A 22,228-nucleotide genomic window follows, 5' to 3' on the forward strand; every position below is an offset into this window, starting at 1 on the left:
TCAGCCAGGCTCTCCCCTTTGATCAGCGCTTCAATCGCTTGGTGTGGTGTCTGTAGATGTAGGTGGAAGAGAGAGAAAGAGCATGGCTCTCCCTTTTATCATGTTTTCTTCCCTCTTGGCTTTGCCCCCTCCCCTTCACAGTCAGGTCAACATTACCTCATCACAGTCCCAAACTGACCAAAGGCAGGGGGGTAACTCACTCGAGAATCCAACAGATCCTTTTGTTGCTGCCTAAGCCAGCATAATTTTTCCTGTGAGGCTTGGCTGGGTTTGTCCCATACATGCCCTGATGAGGTGTGAACTGCCTCTCTGCTCTTGGAGAGTTTTTGCCTGGGCTTATTTTAAGTCATGAGGATACATTTTCAGCCTCATAACTATATACATGAAATTATAACCTATAACATTACTGTAACAACAATTACTATAACATCACTATAACGACAATGCTCAGTGCATCATGAGCCTTCCAAAGACACATAACATGACCAACTTTGCATTGGATACTACATAATCGTTTTACAAGGATGAACATGGGGGTGCTGGGTGTTCCCCCAAAGTACAGAGAGTCACTTATCCTTCAATTAACATACCTAAGGCTTGGTGTACACTATACAGTTAGGCTGACATAAGCTCCCTTCTGTCAACCTAGCTGTAGAAGTATCTTCACTTAAATTGACTCCTGCTGATATAAGTGACTCTCTATAGCCCTTTAGTAACATCACCTCCCCTAGTGGGAGGTCAACGTAGTGTCAGCGTAGACACTGCATTGCCTCCAACTGTTACTGTCTTTCAGGAGCTGTCCCACAATGCACCACACCAACGATTCAGTCAATACAAATGCTCCTGGTGAAGATGTGCACTGCCAACACAAGTTGCCAAGCGTGCACACACTCAAGTGATTTAATAACTACAGTGGCTGTATGCTGACGTAAGGCAACATAATTTTGTAGTGTAGACATGGCCTAAAGATAAGTTAATTACAAGCCCCCACCTAAGACAAAAGACATTTTGGACTGAGGCTATGTCTATACTAAAACTGCTACAAAGGGACATCTGCAGCGCTGTAGCAGTGCTTCACAGTAGTCATTACTGATGAGAGGGGGTCTCTCATCACTGTAGGTAACATACTTCCTCGAGAGACGGTAGCTAGGTCAATGGAAGAATTTTTGATGGTAATGTAACCAAAATATTTTTCAGAAAAAAATTAGACATGTGAATGCTTCCTGGAAGGGGCACTAAGGGGCAGAGGAGTGGGGAAAAAGGAGGTGAAGGGTTGGGGGCTGAAGTATAAAGAGGAGGTTATGGGGGAGGATAAAGCAGGATGCATGGTATGGGACGGGAGAGAGGTTGGGAGCTCAAGTGAGGAAGCTGTGGGAGCTAGGGGGACTGGAGGGGTGGGACACTTGGAAGGTGGATGTGGGGGTGAGTGTTAGGGGGAGTGGGGAAGAATAGGGGCCGAGATATCAGTGAGACCCACATTCTTTCCTCCCATGTGCCCATATCTGGGGGGCCCTTGCCCCTCTAGGGGGATCTGAGCAGCCCTCTCTCCCCTCATGTGATCTAGGGTATGGTGGGGGGGGCTTCCCCGCCACCAGTTTCTGAGCCCCTCTCACTGCCTCCTATGCATGTGTGCCAGGGTCTGGTGGGTCCCCAGCCCATCTACAGGGGTTGGACACCACCTCCCTATCTCTCTTCATGTGAGTCAATTCAGGGACTGGTGGGGGGTGCCTATTGGGATGGTTTGAGGTCCCCTCCCTGCTGCAGGATCTGGGGAAGTCCTGCCCATGTGGGTGGGGAGCTAGCACTGGTATGTCTCTTCAAACTCAGAATTACCCCCTCCCCCAGCTTATGACACCTCTCAGTGGGGTATGACGCTGTATCATGAGTCCCTTTGGGGAAGCACAACAGTTCCAGCTCCAAAGGACTGCTGAGAACACTCCCTCTGCAGCACAGGTGCTGAAAAATCAAAGAGGCTCTGAGCTGTAAAGGCTGTCCCTTTCCCTTCCTGTCTCTGACTGACCCTATGAGGCTCTAGAGAAGAAGTGGTTGGAGTATCTGAGAGATGCTAGCAGAGACTGGAGAAGAGAAGCAATGTGGAAACTGCCAAACCCCTGCCTCCGATTTGGAAAGACTCCCTAGCTTGTGGGAATAGAGAAGGGTGCTTTTTAAGAGATCTGTCTGACTTCACTTCATGTTCTCTTCATTCAGCTGCCCACCTCGAGTGCCTGTTTTCTGCCTCACTAAGACTGCTGTCAGGTACTCTGCATGGGACTATACCTTAACTAAGCAAGAATTTAAACTAACTACGGCTTTGTAAGAGTATCTTGACAGGAGTATATGCCACAGCGCCTCCCTGTTGATTTCCGGGCGCAGTTTAAAATGTTTGCTTTACCTCTCTCTGTGTGCCATACTTCCACAGGTGAGGTCAGCAGAGGTGCTTGAGCTAAAGCTCCACTGGTATACATGAGAAAGGGCTTCTGAGCAAGTGTTCTTTGTGAAGGCCTCACAACTTTGGAATTCATTCTCCCACAGCTTCCATTGCCTTAGGCTATGTCTACACTCTGCACCTTACAATGGTGCAGCTAGGCTGCTACAGTTGCGCTGTTGTAAGGTACACAGTGTAGCCACTCTTTGTCACAGGAAGAGAACTCTCCAGGCAACCAAATAAAACCACCCCCAATGAGGGTCGGTAGCTTCATCACTGGGAGAGCATCTCCTGCCAACAAGGGGCTTTTCGTCATTAAAACTTTTTTCGTTCGGGGTGTTTTTTCACACTCCTGAACAACAAAAGTTTTAACAATGAAATATAGCCTTAGTCTGAAATAGGCCGAATCTGAAAACCTTCAAGTCATGCTATAAACCTTATCTTACCACCCTGACAGATAAAAATGGGGAGTTTGGGGACAGAAAAATGTGAGAGGGGGGAAATAATGGAGAGGGAGGGGGATTTAATCTTCTGAGTTATCTGGTTTGCTGGTGGTGAGTAATTATAAGGGGAGCAGATAGCAAACTCTATACGTATGTTGCCCAACACTTTCCAGTACAAAGGATTCTTGTGACCTTTTCTATGAGAAGCTCTCACAGCTCCATTGTTCGCAGCAGGCCTTTGAAAATCGGACCAGGAAAATACCTTTTCTTTGAACCATCAAATTCCATTTAGCTTTTGCTCAGTTATAAACTGTTAAATCCGATGAAGTGAGCTGTAGCTCACGAAAGCTGATGCTCAAATAAATTTGTTAGTCTCTAAGGTGCCACAAGTACTCCTTTTCTTTTTGCGAATACAGACTAACACGGCTGCTACTCTGAAACCTGTTAAATACACAGGTACCTCTCAGTGGTACTTCTTATTTTGAGGGACATTACCCATTTTAGTCCCCACATTCCATACAAATTTGATGTCTCATTGATGAAAATCATTGACATTGATAATGAAGAATCAGAGAACTGAAGATATACAAAGAGATATTTATACTGAAGGAATGGCTCCCAGAACATTTTAATTTTCCTGCAGGAATGATTTTTTCTCTCATGTTTAGTTTTTGTCATACATAGTACCTCAGCTCTTGGCAGGTTCAGAGGCATGCACACAGGCACCAAGGGAACCCACCCACCTTTGACCCCTCTGATATGGATCTCCTCTCTGGTAAAAGGAAGGCGGGTCAGAAAATGGAAGTCACCAGCATACCTGTCACTACTGATTTAATTGGGACATGCCTGGGTTTTGAGAACTTAATCTGGGAAACTTCTGGTCTGATCAGTGTCATGGGACTGTGTGAGAGAGATATGTATAGTATAGAAGAAAAGGACCTTGTGAAGAGATCCAAACTCAAATGTCTCCTTTTCGTTACTAAGTCTATCAGTAATATAAAGCAGAGAAATCAGACTCACCAAGATCTAGATGAATGCCTGGAACAAATGAATTGAGAAAGAACATCAGGATAACAAATCCCAACACAGTCAGGCATTTGATGAGAAGTATTTTGTCTGTTATTCTGTGCTGTAGGTAGGAAAAACATCCAGCAACTATGTTACAGAAGAAACTATTTATTATACTATACACACTTTCAATCAAACATGCATTTGTAAGGCATAAATCTCTTACTGTAAAGGAAGGTGATACAGGAAGAGAAAAGTAAAAATCTTAAGTTAGAAAAAAGATTCTCTTGGGGAAAAAAAGAAAATTCTGGAGAAACAATGCTATTTTAGACAACAAAAATCTTCTGACATTAGCTACAACTTCTAAATTTGTTTCGTATGTAATTGATAATAAAGGAAGGCAATTTTTAAACATTTTAATCATCATATTGTATGTTAGGTAAGTGATTACAATTTAGCAGAGGCAACTGTAGATTTAAGGCCCTTGACACAAATGTGAATAGCAGGAATCTGCAGATCATGACTGCTCAAAATGTTCATATTTGTTCAGCTACCCGTTTTAACTTTATTGTAATGGGAACAGTAACACTGAAATGCAATTTCCATTATAATCAGGGATCAATGCAGTCTGTGATTCCATGGCACAGAAATAAATTAACCCCTTGCTATTGAATTCTGCTCCAAAATCTTAGAACCCAATCCACAGGTTCTACTCTTCCCTTTTATTCATCATTCTAGTCTCTACTTTCTACCAAATTCCTGCTCACTCCTTTCCTGGCCTCTCTTTTTCCCCAGGATCCATATTCTTATCACCAGTCCCCATCTTCTCCCCCATTCCTCTCTAGTTTCCTTTTTTAGTCCCAGTCTTCTCTATTGTCTTCTGGTTCCTCTTTTTAGTCTCACTTGCTCCACCTAGATTCTGCCCCCCCCACCGATTCCTCTGTATAATCCCCACCTTCTCCCACTCTCTGTCCTGGTATTCCCCTCTCTAGTCACCATTTTCTTCACACACACACACACCCGGTTAAGACGATTTAAAAATCTGATCATACTTTATACAAGGTCCTTTTAATAAGAGGTTGATTAGACTGTAGCTCTTTGAAACAGGAGCTGTGTTTGTACTGCGCATAGTGCTGCTGGCCCTGGTCCCTGATTGGTGTTCTCAGGTGCTATCGCAGCACCAAAAAAAATATGAATATAAATATGTTAATGACATAAATATTATATTATAGATGGTAATAAGGATATCAGTAGAAGATGTTCTCTATAGCTACAAGCCATGATATAAGCAACCTGTTGAACTGTTGGAATCTGTAACAATGGATTAGCAATTTATTAAATCATCAATTAATCATGTATTAACACTTTATAACAGTATAAAGTGTGACCAAAAACCATCATTAAGTAAATTTAAGGTTGCGGGAACATATCGGGCAGTTGGCGGGGGGGAGAGGGGGGAGTGTGTGTGTATGTATATATATATATACATACACACACACACATAAAGTACATTATAGTTAAAACAAAAAAAAATAAACTGGAAATTCAAACTTAAGGTTAAACTTAAAAGAAACCTTAACATCTGAATGTGCTACCTTAACGCTGTCCCATTCAGAAGCCAGCCCACCAGCTTTTCTTCCCTGCATGGAGAGTATTTGATAGGTGCACTGAATTGGTTCCTGCTTTTTCTGCTAGGATATACTTCAGTTCTTCTGAAACTTAGTATAACTACCATTTATTTACCTTTTTTTGGAGCTCCTGAATATTTGTTTCCCAGTTTTTATCTTCTTGTGAAATTTGTCTGAAAGAAAAGGACCCATGCCCTTTAGTTATGAAATTAGAATTCTGCCACAATCTTAATATAATATCGGAAAAGGTCCTCTTTATTACAACTAGCTCCTCTCACATTTAGACCATCCTCTTACTTATATAAGCAATGCACTCTAAGTATGAAACCATGGCCTTATTACAACCAATAGCAAAACTCCCATTAACTTCAATGGGGACAAGGATTTCATCTTAAAAGCCCAGTCCTGCAATGCAATCCATTAGCACATTAGACCTTATGCTTATGAAACGTCCCACTGATTTCAAAGGAACCCTGCACCATTTTAGGTTTGAATTAGCAAACTTCACTGCAGGACTGAGGCTAAAGACTGTAGTTAGTTCCTGCACCAGTTCTGGAAGTTGACATGCACCATTTTGAGATAAAACAATGGTCATGTGATAGCATCAACACACACACACACACACTTACTTTGATAGAGATATATCATTTGCATTTTATAATGAAGTTTTTAAAATCTGGATTACTTCATTGAGTTATCAGTATAGTCAGCTCTTCTAGCATGCCCTGGAGTTCAGGAGCTGTGCTATTAACAGTAATGGATTACTTATTGCTGCATTATGGTGAAGGAATCCTGACTTCCAGCATCAACGAGGTAGTTTATATGCACACCTCAGAAGTGCTCTCTTCGGTAAATCATAATTTCTTATAATATTTTATTTCCTTTTTTAAAAAAAATTGCCTGATTTTGATCATTTAACATGAACCTGCCAGACTATTCAATATGTACAATGGCAGCATAAACATCATATGATGTAAACAAAAACACTTTCGGTTACTGAAAGAATTTTTAAAATTCAATTTACATTTCCCTTTTCATGCCCTTTATTTAATTATCTACACTGCACTCAGCTTGGACAATGAAAATTAATAAAGTCAGTTTCACTTTTGTTTAGAGTCAATTTCACTATCAGGTTGTTTGTGCTGTACTACTTAGGTTTCAAATTCTAAAGAGCAACTTTTAAATGACTAGCAGTGATTTTCATTGGAATTAAAAAAATTGGATTAACATTTTGTTGGACTTAGGTTTTACTAAAGCTTTTCCCACCCTCAGAACAACATTTAAATTGTGGGTCATATTTAAATTGATAGTGCTTTCTTAAAATGTTAATAAATAATTTTATACATGAGTGGGATGTCTTCCAAAGTCTCATCCTCATTGAAGAGCACTTTAATATTTTATTTTTAAAAATTATTTAGCAGCATGCCACACTGTATGTTCTGAAGGACACTGTTGAATGAAAAAGGGTCACAAACTTACTTTTTATGCTGTCAAATGAAAACTACCTGATGTTTCTAGACCCTGAAGTTCAGGGGCATGTTACCATATATTTTGCAGCCTCGAAAAGCCAATTCTGTCTCCTTACATTTATCAAACACCTTTTAGCTACTTACTTGGTCTTTAATCATCATTGGGAAGGGTGCTGGGTAGAAGGGGCAGCACCTCTTCTCCAATTCCCACATGACGCTCAGAAGGTGGCATGGAATCCAGGTCTGGTCCCAATGGAGAACACACTAATCTTCACTCTCTGAGCTGTGCATAAGATTACTAAAGTAAAATCCTGGCCTCAGTGTCATTGACTTCAGTGGGGCTAGATTTCACTCCAAATCTTACACACAGCTAGCAAAGCACTGATACAACAAAATCTGCAGCCCCATGCTAAAAACAGCAAAGTTCCATAAATTGCCATCCCCAGTAAATTGTCCTCCATTCCGCCAGACTGTGGATTTCACAAGTCCCCCAAAAATCTGTGCCTTGACAAAACTAAATTAAAGTGATGAGTTTGTGCAGACTATACCTATGGAACGTTTTGAGTTTTTTCCTCAGCAAGATCTCCAGAGTCAGAACTTTCTGCATTAAGAGGCATTTCACAGCAGTTTCTTCTCTGCTGGCAGGATTGATGCGTTGTGCTGTCAGTCTCCAAACATGGATCTCGTGTTTCAGTTCTAAGAAGAAATAGGATTCTTCAGCTTAAAAAGTGATATAAAATGCATATTAAATCAGACCACTAAAACAAAACAAAAAATGGAAATATACACTGTGTGTCTTGCACTCCAAAGTTAAAAACCACTAAAATGGAAGCAGCACAGAGCTAGTGATCTTCAAAACTATTACTGAAAGTTTGCTTTGGTGTGGAGGGAAAAATAATGGTAAATAAAGAGGAAAAACATTTAAAAAAATTTAATTAAACAAACCCCAGATTCGGTTTCCAAAGAACAAATTGTTCCCTCCAATACTAACGAGTGGTTCCCATTGACTGACGAAGGAACCGGGCATACATATCCAAGGACAAACTCTGGGTCTAAAATCAAACAATTTGTCCATCTGTTTTTAACCTATACAAAATTAACTGTATCCTATGGTGGTGCTAACAGAGTGCTAGCCACTTTATAGAAATATATGAAGGTAAACACCCCGGGATAAGGAGAATGGACAAATATAAATCAAGGAAGGTGAATGGAGCGTAATGAAAAGCATGAAGTTGTACAAGAATTAGCAAAAACAATGCTAGCTCCATGATTTGTTGGGATTCTTTTCACTTATTTTATTTTCATATTAAAACATTGTTAATTATTTAAAATAAATATTTTAATTATCCACTGTGGTGGAATTTTAGCATTGCGTTTGAGAACATTGTGTAATGACATTAAACCACTTCCCAGGATGCCAGACTTCTGAGATGCTTGTTCCATAGGCATTGAGGCAGTTGGGAATCCTAGGGTTCAAAGTAAGCCACCTAACACATTTCTAAACAGAACATCCTTGTCCACACTCAGGCCAAAATAATATTTAATCTGGTGTTCATCAAAATGTGGCCGTGTCATGTTTTCTAACACAGTTGTGTTTTTTTCCCCCCAGGAGACACAAGGCCTTGGAGCCTGACATCAAGGTGGAAAACTGTATGCTTCTGTTCAGCTAGAGTGGTAGAATGTTTGCATTAGGAAAGAACCTTGTATTTCCTAGAAGAATCCTAAGAAAGTATGAGCAGAATCCTTAGATACACAGATAATATCTAATACCACTTAGAAGGAACTTTTTTCCCAAGTTGCCCATTTAAGCAAATTGCCAAGGGTTCATTGCTGCCCAATTCCAGATCACTCATACAGCCAGAGAACTTTAGTGTGGGAAGAGAGAGGCATGTGAAACTCTTTGTGCTGCTTATTTATAATTATTTATTGCTAAATTATGAATAAGCATTTATTTCATTTACTAAGAGTTATCCTTCAGAATGTCCTGAAAATAAATATTTCCTTATATACTGAAGGAAGGGGTAACATTAGTTCTATTGGTTGTTGTTGTTGTGATTACTTTGCTCATATTATTTAGTAACAGTAGCATATCTATTTAAGTCCCCTACCTTTGTGACCAATTATTCGCAGTTATGAGATTATAAATCATGCAGCTATAGGCTTAACAAGGATTCATACTTGATGAAACATTATAATTTTACATAACTGATGCAAACAAAGAGCCACATACAGCAATTGACTTACATTTTGAATAGCTCCATAAATGTGTTTTGCAGATGCATAAATGATTATCTTTCCCCAGAGTTTACAATTTAAGGGCTTGCCTATATGAACTGTTAGTAAATGGCAACCTGGGTGTAAATCTCCCCCCTCAATAGCCTGCTGTGCACTATCTGTATGAACCCTGCTACCATGCACTAAAAGCTCCCTATTGCACTTTGATCTGCTCCCATTTCAATGCAAATATCTAAAAAAAAAAAAAAAAAAGTGGAGTCTCATTTCCTTGTAGGCTTCTTCGTTTTCTTTCATCGCTCTGATTTTGTCTCTAAAAATGTTGCTTTGTGATCCCTGCATGGTGAAGGGAAAACTTTAAGTGATCCTAGATGTGGTCTCAATCTAAATGAGATAATCTTTTACATTGAATTTAAGTACATGATGTGTGAGAGATGCCAAGAAGGTTCTATCACGTTGGGATTTCTCTTGAGACCTCATCCTCTTGATTCCCCAGAACTCACCACTCAGGTTTCTTGATTGGCAAACACGAAGACTAGACAGCACTGATCAGACTCACGGGTAGGGGCTAGGTACAGGACATATCACAAATCCAAAGAGTCCAAGTGTTAATTACTTTCTGTACAAGTTTGATCCAATATTGATGCATGCATCTTCCATCCTACATTATATCATGCACTTTGTGAGTGGTCAGGTTATTTTCAGGTGCAATCCCTGTACATAGCATGCTTTGTTCTCATGCCACACATACACAGCATATTTTCTTAATTTCCTCCGAGTCTGCTTATCCTCCTTCCACATATTCTTAGCCATTGCTGCTGACACTATTATTTCTTGCACCTGTTTTTATACAGCTTATCTCTTTCCTTGTCCTTCCCTATTGGGGCCCCAAAACAATTATTTTTACAACTTATCTTTTCCCTTCTCCTTGATTATTGGAGCCCACTCACACCAAGGCAGACCTATGTCTCCCTCTTCTTATTCATGTATCCTCACACCCAATTATCATGGCTTTGTGCCTGGTCTTCCAGCACCTCTGCTCAGTGAGAGAGTATTTTATTGTCTTTTGCAGGGGCAGACACTTGTGGAGCATGATAATGCAGTTTACCATTTTGCTTTTTGATAGTCTCAGTTGCAACACCCTGTTCAATCACATCCATTCAGCCCCCCAGGGGCCAGTCTTCCTACTATGGTTATTGTTACTGGAAGATGGTTAAATCTTTTATCAAATTTCCTTCAGCCAAAGTAAAAAGTTGTTCCCTAGTAGCTTTTTCATTGTGGGAAATTCTGTCTTTGCTTTTTATAAGACACCTATCATCATCATATTGATGTACCAAACAGAATTGAAGAGCAGAAGTCTTAAGTCAAAAACATGTTTTCCTTTCTCGTCTTTCCTCGGCAAGATAATGTGACTTATACTATATGTTACTATTCTGTATGTGAAGTGCTGTGTGCAAAATACCCATTGTAATGTGCAACAAAGTTTCAAAATAAGAGACATAAAAGTCACTTGTGCAGAAAAATGAAAATGTTGTAGAATTTATTCCTTTAATGTAATTAACTCTCTAGAAAAAAGAAAAGGAGTACTTGTGGCATCTTAGAGACTAACCAATTTGAGCATAAGCTTTCGTGAGCTACAGCTCACTTCATCGGATGTAGCTCATGAAAGCTTATGCTCAAATAAATTGGTTAGTCTCTAAGGTGCCACAAGTACTCCTTTTCTTTTTGCGAATACAGACTAACACGGCTGTTACTCTGAAACCTGCCCTTAACTCTCTAGATAACCTCCATTCCAAATTGTGGAAGAAAACAGTCTTCATGCTGAGTTTGTCAGCAACAAGTCAGAGGCAATTTATTCATGCAATTGCAGGGAAGATAGCAATTGGACAGTGTGTCTGTCCTTAGGCAAATCTTCAAAGTACAAACAATATAAAGTAATAGTTATACCCTTTTGTTACATATAGCTGTATCCTGTTTATACATTTTTCTTCCCATTATCTTAGTCAACATTGCATTCCATTCTTATCTTAAAGCAAGGTCCCTTGTAGTCTTCCCATCCGCCTCGCACAAACCCCACTTCTACAAATCTCGCATTATTAGGGTTAAGGTTGGCCTGTTTCTTGCTCTGTCTCTTAACCAAACTAAAATAACTACACACAAATCCTCTTTTCCCATTCACACTTCCACGATCCCCCGTTTTGTGCTTCCAGCACAACTATCCTTCTTAAACCTCCATTTTCATCAAACCTTGTATTTCTGACTCCAAATCAAATGGATTAGCCCCATAAGCTTTGGTTGGATGTAATGATAATGCCTGGTTAGAATGGACATGAAAGGTATTTTTGTTATTACTTTTTTTTACAGCAACAATATATTTCTAATCTACACAAAAGCAATAAAAGCATTAACATCCCCATTGTAATAATATGATGAGGTTGTTTTGCAACCTTAGTTACATAACACAATATATCATAATTAGTACATAAAGTAGACACTCTATAGACTGTATGGAAAGCATATTTTTTTAATTTGATATATATTTTGAAACACATGGATTTGACCTTGCAATTCAGAGATTTTCTGAACCTCTGGTAGGAGGGAGAGTAGGTTTTGGAATTGGTCGGGTATTAAGGTGGTCCAATTAAAAGGTACTTGAAACTAAGGTCTAATTGTAGGACTCTATCCGCTTAGGGTTAGTTTCAACAACAAACGTCTGTGGAATTTAGTTAATTTGGGGATTTAAATTAGTGTGGTCATTTAGAACGAGGGACAGTTGAGTAGCGTGGGTTTATCTTTTTCTTCTCGCCACCTACAGAATCCACTAGCTCATTATTACTTGCCTCAAGTAGGAAAGGTTGAACATTTTCCACCAAATAGTGTTTTTGATTCATTTAAACTATTTTAAACTAAGCACTTACACTTCTTTTAAGTTGAAAAAACAAATACCCCAAAACTAAAAAAATTCAATTAAAAAATACCAGCATCATGCCTCATGGGAGTTACTACATTGTGCACTGTGGGCAGGGACTCCCAGGATGCATTGTAGTGGTTCAGTAGGAGAGGAGACTGTGGTGCATCCGATGAGATGTAGCACAGTCAGACAGCCCAGCCCATAGAGGAGAATGAGAGGCATGCAACTCCTATGAGGCACTGCAGTAGTATTTCGGAGGTGGTTAATGAGGAAGATTGGCCAAATGTTTTTAATTTTTAGAAAATTTCCACTGAAAAATATAGTTTCCATCCAGTTCTAGTCTCAAGTAGATGATTCATCAAACATATGGAGTCCATAGGGCCAATCTGTGCTAGCTCCTTCATTTCCTTTAAATCCTCCCTTCATTCAACACATTGAACACTGAAAAACAAGAAATATTTACAAGTGAAATCCTGGTCCCACTGAGGTTTGTCATTGACGTCAGTGGGGCCAGGATTTCACCCCACATTTTAAAAAAGTTGTATTTAGTTTTTAAAAAATGCAAATGTGTGTTCTCTTCCTGAGATCCTGTTACATTCAGAACGATTCCCTCTTTCAGCATACCATTCACTCCTCCACTAACAATGGTAACATCAAAGAACATTGTCTTGCAAACTCAATGTAATTAATTCTCAAAATCCTAAGTGACCGGCTCTGTTAATTGAATACACTCAGGAAAGCATGACCATCCATGATGAGATGACAATTGTCAATTTATGATAATTTTTAACCTGCAAGTGCACTACACTTCTGGAAGCCTAGGTGGATCAGGTAATATCTTTCACTGGACCAACTTCTCTTGGTGAAAGACAGTCAAGACAGTCAGCAGTGATGGGCTGTGGCTAATAAAGTGCAAACCATATTCCTAGGAGTACAATTTTCTCCTCATAGTATTGCAGTCTAACTTTTTTCACTAAATATATTTTTTCCTAGCTAAGATTTTAGAGCAAAGGTAATTTTATCAATATATTCATTGAACAAGAAAAAAACAGCACCATTGATTTTTATAGCTTCACATAACACTTACAACTTTTATAGGGCTTAGTTCTTAGATGTGCTTTACAATTATTAACTAATTTGTCCTTGTGAAGTAGATAAATAAGCATTATCCCCATTTTACAGATGAGGAAACTGAGGCAAAGAAGTGCTGCTCAAGGTCTCAGAGGGAATCAGTGTCAGCTGGGATTAAAACTCAGTAGTTCCTGGTTCCCACCAAGGTATTCTAAATACCAGACCAAGCTTCCCAACAATACCAAATAAGTTTAAGGTCTTGATCTTGCAATCATTTATGATTATGCTTATCTTTATTCACATGACTAGCCCCATTGAACTCCTGCAACCCTGAGCATCCGTATATTCACATCCTACACATTATTGTAATAATCTTTGTACAAAACATGCCTTGTGAGGTATCATTTGAAACTAATCATTTACTGATCATTAACATCCTTGCATGATATAAGTCTATGGTGGGTATTAAGAGTTATGGATATATGCTAGAATTCTGACTGAAGTGTGTTTAAACCAGGCATGTCAAGGGAAGCTCATAAACGCTGATCCATGCCTCCATGTGGGAACTGAATATAGGTGAGAAACCTGCTTAGGCAAAGATCTTTCACTTAGGAAGACAAGAGAAAACAGCAGCTTGTGCTTCTGTGGAAGGTTCTGACTGAAAGTCATTCATGGCTGGGAAGAAGATTGGTGAGAGAAACTATCATGAACAAAGCCTGTATCTTGCTAGATTATGTTTTCAATTTAAGCAGAACATAGCATCCAGCAGTACAGATGGTCAGGATTTTTTTTTCCTACAATGAACAATATCATTAGAATATGGGAGTTTTCCCCAGCAAGATCCACAATTGCTAGCTGGGTGAGGGGTTTCAGTAAAACACTGCCAGCCTGCTATGGCATTTTACATGAAAGAATAAAGTTTAAGACGCCTATAACAGACAACAAAGTTTGCTATAAGTATAGCAGTAAAAATGGAGGAAATTAAACACAGTTCTGTATTTTACATAACATTCAAACATAGGTGAGAGATATACAGTGAACTAAAATGGACTAATTATACTTAAACCACAAGGCAAGATGTTAATGTCTCTGAAACAGGAATTCAGTATAATGACAACTTCAGTGACCCATTAAAAAATCTCAGTCAAGATTGGTTATTAATTAGAATACAGTTATCCTAACTATACATTTTGTTAGAGAAAGAGCAGTCTTGTGGTTAAGACACTGAACATCAAATCAGAAGATGTTGGTTCAGTTCCCAGTTCTGCCACAAACTTTCTATATGACCTCAGGCAAGTTATTTCGATGGCTAACTCCCACTGAAGTCAATAGGAGAAGAATGCCTAAATCCCTCTGAAAAGCTGGACCATAATCTTCATTTTTCCATTGTTTACAGGTGGGAATAATAATTGCTTCTTTATCGCTTGCTTATTTAGATTATATGCTGTTTTGGAAAGTGACGTAGGATATGTATGTACAGCACCTAATCCAGTAGGGCTTCCACTTCTGTTAGAGACTCTAGACACTACCCTAATAGAAGCTTTATTATTACTAATACATTTTGACTACTACTTTTGCTAATTATCACTTTCCTAACATTATTACTATTACTTTATCAACTTCAGAATCAGAGAAGGTTCCAAAACAAATTGCCACCATTCACTCAACTAAACTCCCAATGATCTATTTTGGTTTCAGAGAAAATTAGATCTGCTTTGAAATCTATCAAAATAATTCCAGTATACTCACAATCAAGAGACTTTTAACTTAGACTATCTTCAAAATCAAGTTAATTATTTTTTTAATTACAGTACAAATGGGTATTTTGGCAACTGTTGTGAGAAAAAGAAATTGCTGTGCAATTCATTATCCTCTTTTCATCACTGGATATATAATTTCCTGCAGTAACATTTTTTTAACTTAATAAATAACTACTAAGGTCTGTGATGGGGTGTCCACCACACAGGACTGGAAGGGGTGAAGGTGGCCAGGTAGGCCTATTAACTCCATAGACTGCAGCTGGAGGGAGAGCCAGGGACCAGGGAATGGATTGCAAGCTGGTTCAGCTGGGTAGGAACAGGTGGGGCCTATAAAGCCAGAAAGCTGGCAACAGACAGGGGCTGCCATTGGGAAAGGGCAGTCACTCTCTGGGAAGAGGATGTAGGGGTTTGGAGCTGGTACACCCAGAGCAAGGAGGGAAACAAGAAGTTATAGGAAGCATTCCAAGGAAGGAGCAGTGATGGCTGGGAGAGGAAAGCCAAAAACTTGTGCAGGGTCCCTGGACTGGAACGCAGAGAAGTTGGCAGGCCCGGGTTCCCCTACCAGCCACCGAGGGCATGGCATAGACGGGTGGGGTAGTGAACAGGAAGGCTGCCTGCCCAACAGAAAACTGAAGGACTGTATCCTGGAAGAGGAGGAGGTATGCTGAGTGACGTAGCTGGAAGGCAGAGTCATGAAGGGGATGCTGGGGTTCTAGAGAGCGAGAGAGGGGCTATAGACCACAGTGAGAGATGAGGGGACAGCATACAACCACAGGAAGGGGCATCACCTTGAGAGCTAATCCCCACAGTGACCAGGAGGAGGCACCAGATAAGGTAAGTGGTGTGACCCATCAAAAGGTCATATTAATACAAGCAAAGAATGCAACAAACTATCTAAACCTGACAGAGCCAAAGTTTTATTAAGAAATGAAGAATCATGAAGAAAGTGCAGCTTCAAAATGACTTCAGCTATAACCCAACAGATAAGTATTTCATCCAATGCTTTTAATCTAGCAACGTAAAAACCTAATAATGAAGGCACTGAAGATACAGAGTATGTTATAGCAATCAATTTAAGATATAATGGTAAATCATTAAATTCAGCTATATTTTGTTAAATAAAGTAGGCAAGGATAAATCAAAATCAGAAGAGATATTTGTTAAATAGAAGAATTGCCGGAGTGAAAACTCATTATAGCAATGGTATACGCTGTAGTTTTAAAATCTAGATAACTATTCAATCTGAACTGCTGTCTAAAACTGAGAGACTACGTGAGTGAGGTAATATCTTTTATTGGACCAACTTCAAAGTCAGAAGTTCTCAGAATGACTGCAAACCTCAGAGCAATCAGAATAAAATGCAAACTCTGATTCTCTGACATAGCCTTCTGTGATGTTCTGCTGGGGTTCCCAGAATTGTGAGTTACTGTGTCACCCCTCTCAGCTTCAGCAAGTGAGAATTTTGCTCCTGTTAAACTGAAACATGACTCCTTGACACACCAGCTTGTCTGCCTTGCCAGCAAACTCTTTGGAACTCTGCCAGTCCAAACCTTGCCTTGAAGGTAACAAACAGTGAACACCAACTCCCAAGATGTCTCCCTGCAGTGTCCAGTCCTCTAACTGAACATTTACAGAAGTTAAGTTTGTTGCTCCTTTAAATAGGCAATTCACTACAGCCCATTAATTTAACTGGGGTTTGACAAATTCTTATTTCAATCACAGCACTGGATTGGTTTATAATAAAAGTAAAACAAGTTTAACAAAAAGGTATAGGATTAAGTGATACTAAGTATAAGGAATAAAGATAGAAAAGGTTACAAGCAAACAGAAGTAAAAACATGCTAATAAAACTTAACTTCAGCAAGTTACAATCTTTGCTGAAGCAGGTTTCTCATCTAAACTCAGTTCCCAGAGACTTCAACTCCCTTTGTCGAAGGATCCAACGTTCCGTGATTTCAAGAGCTCTGGCCCCTTAATCCCCGCAAGTGATGGATACCAAAATGGCTCTCTGCTTCTGTTTGTATCTCCCAAAGTTCAGTGACCCTGTTACAAGGGGCAGGCAGGCTTCCTGCTGTTCCTCCCTTCTTGTTGACTTCCCATCGCCCTGCTGATTCATATGTAAATGAGGCTTACACTGTTTTGATTTTATAATCCTTAATTTACATTGTAGATCCATAGTTAGAGCTACCATCCCTACTGTCTGGGAGAAAAGGTCTTTCTCCCTGTGTTTGGTCACAGACTTTAAAGCATAATATCAGTCAGTATCTATAATTCTTCATGTAGTGTTAATACATATATTTCACAATGATATTATTAATCCACAATATGTCACAGGCCTTCATAAAAGACCTTGCTCAATACACTTTTATAATGCAGTAATAGTGTATACAAGCAGTTGATTCAATTGCTTATCATTTGAGGTTCAGACCCGCATTTTTATAGACAATAACCCTTTGGCATGCCTCTTAGCTTTGTTTACCTAATATGTAAATATACATTCATTGTTTCTGCCTTACAACCAGGCTGGGGAGACAAGCAAATGCACCTTGCTTTGTTTAAGGCAGACTGGGCTTAAGCATTGCTTGTCAAACACCTTTTAAGAACATAATTCTAACGTATATCCATAACTTTGTACACACCCCATACCCACATCATGCAAAAATATTAATGATCAATGAGCTATTTGTTTCCCAATGATACATTACATGCCACCTTTTGGGTATATATTATGAAAACAGTGTGTTAAGTGTAGTAATTATGTCAGGTTTGACAAGAATTATTGACACAAAGTAATGAACCACCAATGGGCTTCTGTGTCAATCTTCCCACAATATAACCACAGAAAGTTAAATCAAGTCCAGGCCCTGCTGACTGACATAAATATCTCTTTGTTCATTTAGGGATGCACTCAGTAATCAGGGTTATTAATGCCATGGGAACAAGAGATAGGTATATAAAAGCAATCACTTCTTGATTTTTCATCTCTCAACTAGGATTTTGTTTTTGTAGGTTCCCCCTCTGGGAAAGGAATACGATAAAAGTGTAAACTCTTGCTCTATAGCTACATAAAGATATTGCAGTATACTTCTGCATCTGCATAAAGTAGCTTAGGTGATTCCTGATCAGTGCACCATTAGTTCTCCTAACTAGAAACCTTTCAATTTAAATAAAATTTTCATAAATAAGAGGCAAATTACATATTTCCCTTATTACACAATATTAGGATACAATTTTGTTTCCAGAAAACTGGAGAATACTTGATCTTCTTTTTTCTCTCCCCAAGGGATTCTCACAACTTTAAAGTAGCAGTAAGAAAGCATTCAAGAATTTCAAACAGAGAACAAACAATCTCAGGTCTATTTAATGTAAATTACTATATTTTTATCCACGATTATAATAAAATTAAATGTTAAAGACTTGAAGAAAAACAGACCTTTTCTGCCATTTTTCAAAACACGAAAATATGCCCATGATGGAACTTGGAACTTGATATAAAAAGGAATATATAAGACTTAAGGAACTAAAATATTATCTGTTTCCTAAAAAAGTTAAAGGACCACAACTGGTTAAAAGACACACTGCAGTATATGCCAGAAAGATATGAACTTCTCATATCTCAGGACATTCTCAACACTACTGCAAGTATTGGCAACAACCTTAGTAATTCAGTTGGAAAATTAAAATGGTTTAGCAATGCTAATACATGTTTGGAGCAGAATGTTTAATATGCCTAGTAATATTCCTTTCATTAAACATTATTCTTTGCATAATCTTTCATGCTAAATGATTACACTGGACATCTTGGATTTCATAGCACACTACTTGTCTTTTGGATCCCTCACCCATACCACCATCCAGCTGAGGACATTCAACAAGTTACGGATAAATTCACAAAGGTATTTAAGTGCCTCAACATGCAGAGAGCTGCCTAGCGGGATTTTCAAAAGCACCTAAGCAGGTTAGTTGTCTATTGTAGGGCTCCTACTTGACTTAGGCACTTTTGAAAAATCTCACTAGTCATCTATCTGCATCTTTCAGTGCCTAAATGCCTTTGTAACTCTGGACTTAAGTACTCGTTCCCATGTGATACAAGGGGAGCCCTTCTGCTCTCTGGAACCTAGTTAAGGAAGAAGTCTCAGTGGCTGCAAGACAGGGGGAGTTCATGGTAGCTTGGCTCCATTACAGCCACACTTCAAGGCAGATGGAAATGAGATAGAGCAGTGGTTCTCAACCAGATGTCCGGGGGCCCCCTAGAGGGCCTTGAGCAGGTTTCAGGGGGGCCTCCAAGCAGGGCCAGCATTAGACTCGCTTGGGCCAGGGTAGAAAGCTGAAGTCCCACTGCATGGGGCTGAAGCCCAGGTCCCTGAGCCCCACCACCCGGGACTTATGCTGGAGCCTGAGCAATGTAGCTTCATGGGGGCTCCTGTGGCATGGGCCTCCCAAGCAATTGCCCTGCTTGCTATCCCCTAACACCGGCCCTAACTTTTATATGCAGAAAACCAGTTATTGTGGCACAAGTGGGGTGTGGAGTTTTTATAGCATGTTGAGGGGGGCCTGAGAAAGAAAAGGGTTGATAACCTTTGAGATAGGGGATTTCAGAGCTGGTGGGGAGTCACAGGAACAAATAGGCCCCAGGATCAAAACACCCTGCCTTTTAAAAGGAGGGAGGTAACCCACTCTCTATTATGGGGAAAACTCCACGAATTTAACATTGCATAACTGTCTCCCCTGCCACACCCTGGTAATGAACAAATGTGGTCAGATTAACATGAGCAAGGATGAGAAACTGAATCCTCCGACGTAATCAGTAACAGCATCCATCCTGCTCAGGGTGTTTGGCCAATGAATCCTTACAGGTGGTATGCCCACAGAGCATGCCTCCAGCTTGGCCATGGAGAAAGGATACAGAAGCTTGGTCCTGCGGCATTCAGGAAGATATGAAATCCCCCTACATGGCCTTTCCATTCACAGCAAAGTCACTGTGTTCCAGACCTTACCTGCCTATGGAAACTAGTCAAGGACTTCCACATACACCCTGCCTAAATTGGCCTTCAGCATTGGTTCTCCCCTTGTAAAGTAACTCCCTTCTCTTCATGTGCCAATATATATTTATGCCTATTTCTGTCATTTTCACTCCATGCATCTGAAGAAATGGGTTTTTTACCCATGCATGCTTATGCCCTACTAAATCTGTTAGTCTTTAAGGTGCCAGTGGACTCCTCATTGTTTTTGTGGATACAGACTAATACAGCTACCCCTCTGATACTTGGTACCCTTAATTTTTATATTCTATTTTCCCATACAACATTCTAGACTGTATGTGATTAATGTACGCAAAATGCAGCATTTGTTAACAATTTATCATTAAATAAAATTACTGGTTTATCCAGGGATTGAAGGAAACATTGGTAAGTAGCATTTATTCAGAATCCGTAAAACAGATAGGAATATTACCGACTTCATGGGAGTGTTAAGAGAATGTTACCTTTTGAAAAGCACTTTCAAGATGAAGGATCCTACATTAGTACTAAATACTATTATTGTCAAAATATAATCTCTAAATATACATCTGTCAAAACAAGATCTATTTTTAAAGAACCCCAGTAGATCCAATTATGATTCAAGATCAGCAGAAGTAGCCAACAACTAAAGCAGATGAAATCTGGAAATTGTACAGAAAGTCAGGAGTTTTAGAGGAATTCACTGATACCATAAAAAGCTAGACAGTTTTTTGCCAGGTCTGTAGAACACTTTGCCACCAGTCCACTCTCAACCACATTAAAGAAAAGACTGTCACCTTGCTTGTTCTCCCATAAAGTACTTCTAACTCTTGCCCCCCTGTGATAATACCCCACTGTGCTTTAGCATGAATAAGCATTAATACAATCTCAATTTTTATAAATAAAGCAGATAACTAAGTGTCGTCGAAAGCAGGGAATCTCAGTTTTTGGGGGCTCTGAGGAAGCACGAATAACCTGTGAGCTTTAGCAAAAATCACTGTCAAGGTTACAACCCTAGTGATCAGTTTACAGCCATTTACACTGGTTTATATTTTTAAGGGTACCTTTGCAAGTGAAAGAGATAGCAACTTAATATTTTTACCATCAGAAATGTAATGTTCAAGGCAAATCTACTATTGTAGCTATCCAAATATCCTCTTTAGAGAGAGTAAAACGACAGGCAGAAATGCTGGGACAAGTTAAAAACAAAATGTCTTTTGTGAATGTCTGTTATCTAATGACAGATCCCTAAAATTTCTCTTTGAGGTTTAACACATGTCCAGTTTCTTAAGGACTTGACCCAAAAATCCACTGGAGTCCATTAAAAGCCTTCCATTGCCTTCAATGGACTGTGCATCAGGCCCTAAGAGTCTAAACCATTGACCCCTTACTCAGGAGAATGGAACACAAAATTAAACAGAAATGCTGTATTTCTACTATACAGGGGACCCAGACAACAAACAGCTAGCATTGACCATGCCCCCTCCCTGGCCCACAATTCCCTCTAAGCCTTCCTGCAGAGAAAGGATGCAAATGCTTGTCTCTGTGGCACTCAGGAAAGTGTGAATTTTGAAACCTCTAAACCTCTTCAATTTTAATTAGTCTGGAATTCCTATACAGCATACTAGAAGGAATGGAATGTAAGAGGATAGTTAGATTGTTTAGTAGTAGGAAAAAATAAAATACAAGTTCAAGGGAAAAAGTATTAAAAGAACATTTTAATTTGAGCATAGAAAGATTGCATGTATTCTTTTAAAATTACAGTACAAAGTTGACAACATTCTGTATTTTACAAATGATGTACAGTACAATGATATTATTTTTGCTATAACAACACTATTCAGATACTGGAAGGATCTATACCAAAGAGGTGATAAAGGTATTGCTCAGTGAGGACTAAATAAGATTTTCTGTTTCTTTTCTTCTCTCCTCTTTTTTCGGTAGCTGTATTGTCCCTCCCTTTCTCTTTTCTGCCTCCCCCACTACTTTCTCTCCTTTTGTTTTCTACACTTTGATACTCTTCTACCTCTAGGTTTTGTGCCTTTTTTCTCCTCTCCCCTTTCACCCTTTTTCTGATCACTGCAGAGAATGCAGTAGCACTTCACATTGGGGAGGGAGGCTGACTAGCATACCAGTCTATTTCTATGCTTCTGCACTTCATGCTGAAGCAGATTACATCACTTTCTCTTTATACCAAATTCTTTACACATGACTACAATCACATGATCCTAGACAATTCCCCTGTGCTCTCCTGGTTCCGTGTGCAAAGTGGGATGCCACT

General features: G+C 39.4%; 1 protein-coding gene across 1 annotated transcript in view; it reads right to left on the reverse strand.

The window, feature by feature from the left end:
- OCA2 (OCA2 melanosomal transmembrane protein) overlaps positions 1–22,228 on the reverse strand; it is a 283,495-nt gene that overhangs the window by 128,431 nt on the left and 132,836 nt on the right. Inside the window, exons 15-17 of the mRNA XM_073327707.2 lie at positions 7,522–7,669; positions 5,620–5,677; positions 3,889–3,997 (exon numbers count right to left, since the gene is read on the reverse strand). Coding sequence (XP_073183808.2) covers positions 3,889–3,997; positions 5,620–5,677; positions 7,522–7,669 — 315 coding nt within the window. The remainder of the gene's footprint in view (positions 1–3,888; positions 3,998–5,619; positions 5,678–7,521; positions 7,670–22,228) is intronic.

This window comes from Lepidochelys kempii, chromosome 1 (genome assembly GCF_965140285.1).
Source record: "Lepidochelys kempii isolate rLepKem1 chromosome 1, rLepKem1.hap1, whole genome shotgun sequence".
Taxonomy (NCBI): domain Eukaryota; kingdom Metazoa; phylum Chordata; order Testudines; family Cheloniidae; genus Lepidochelys; species Lepidochelys kempii.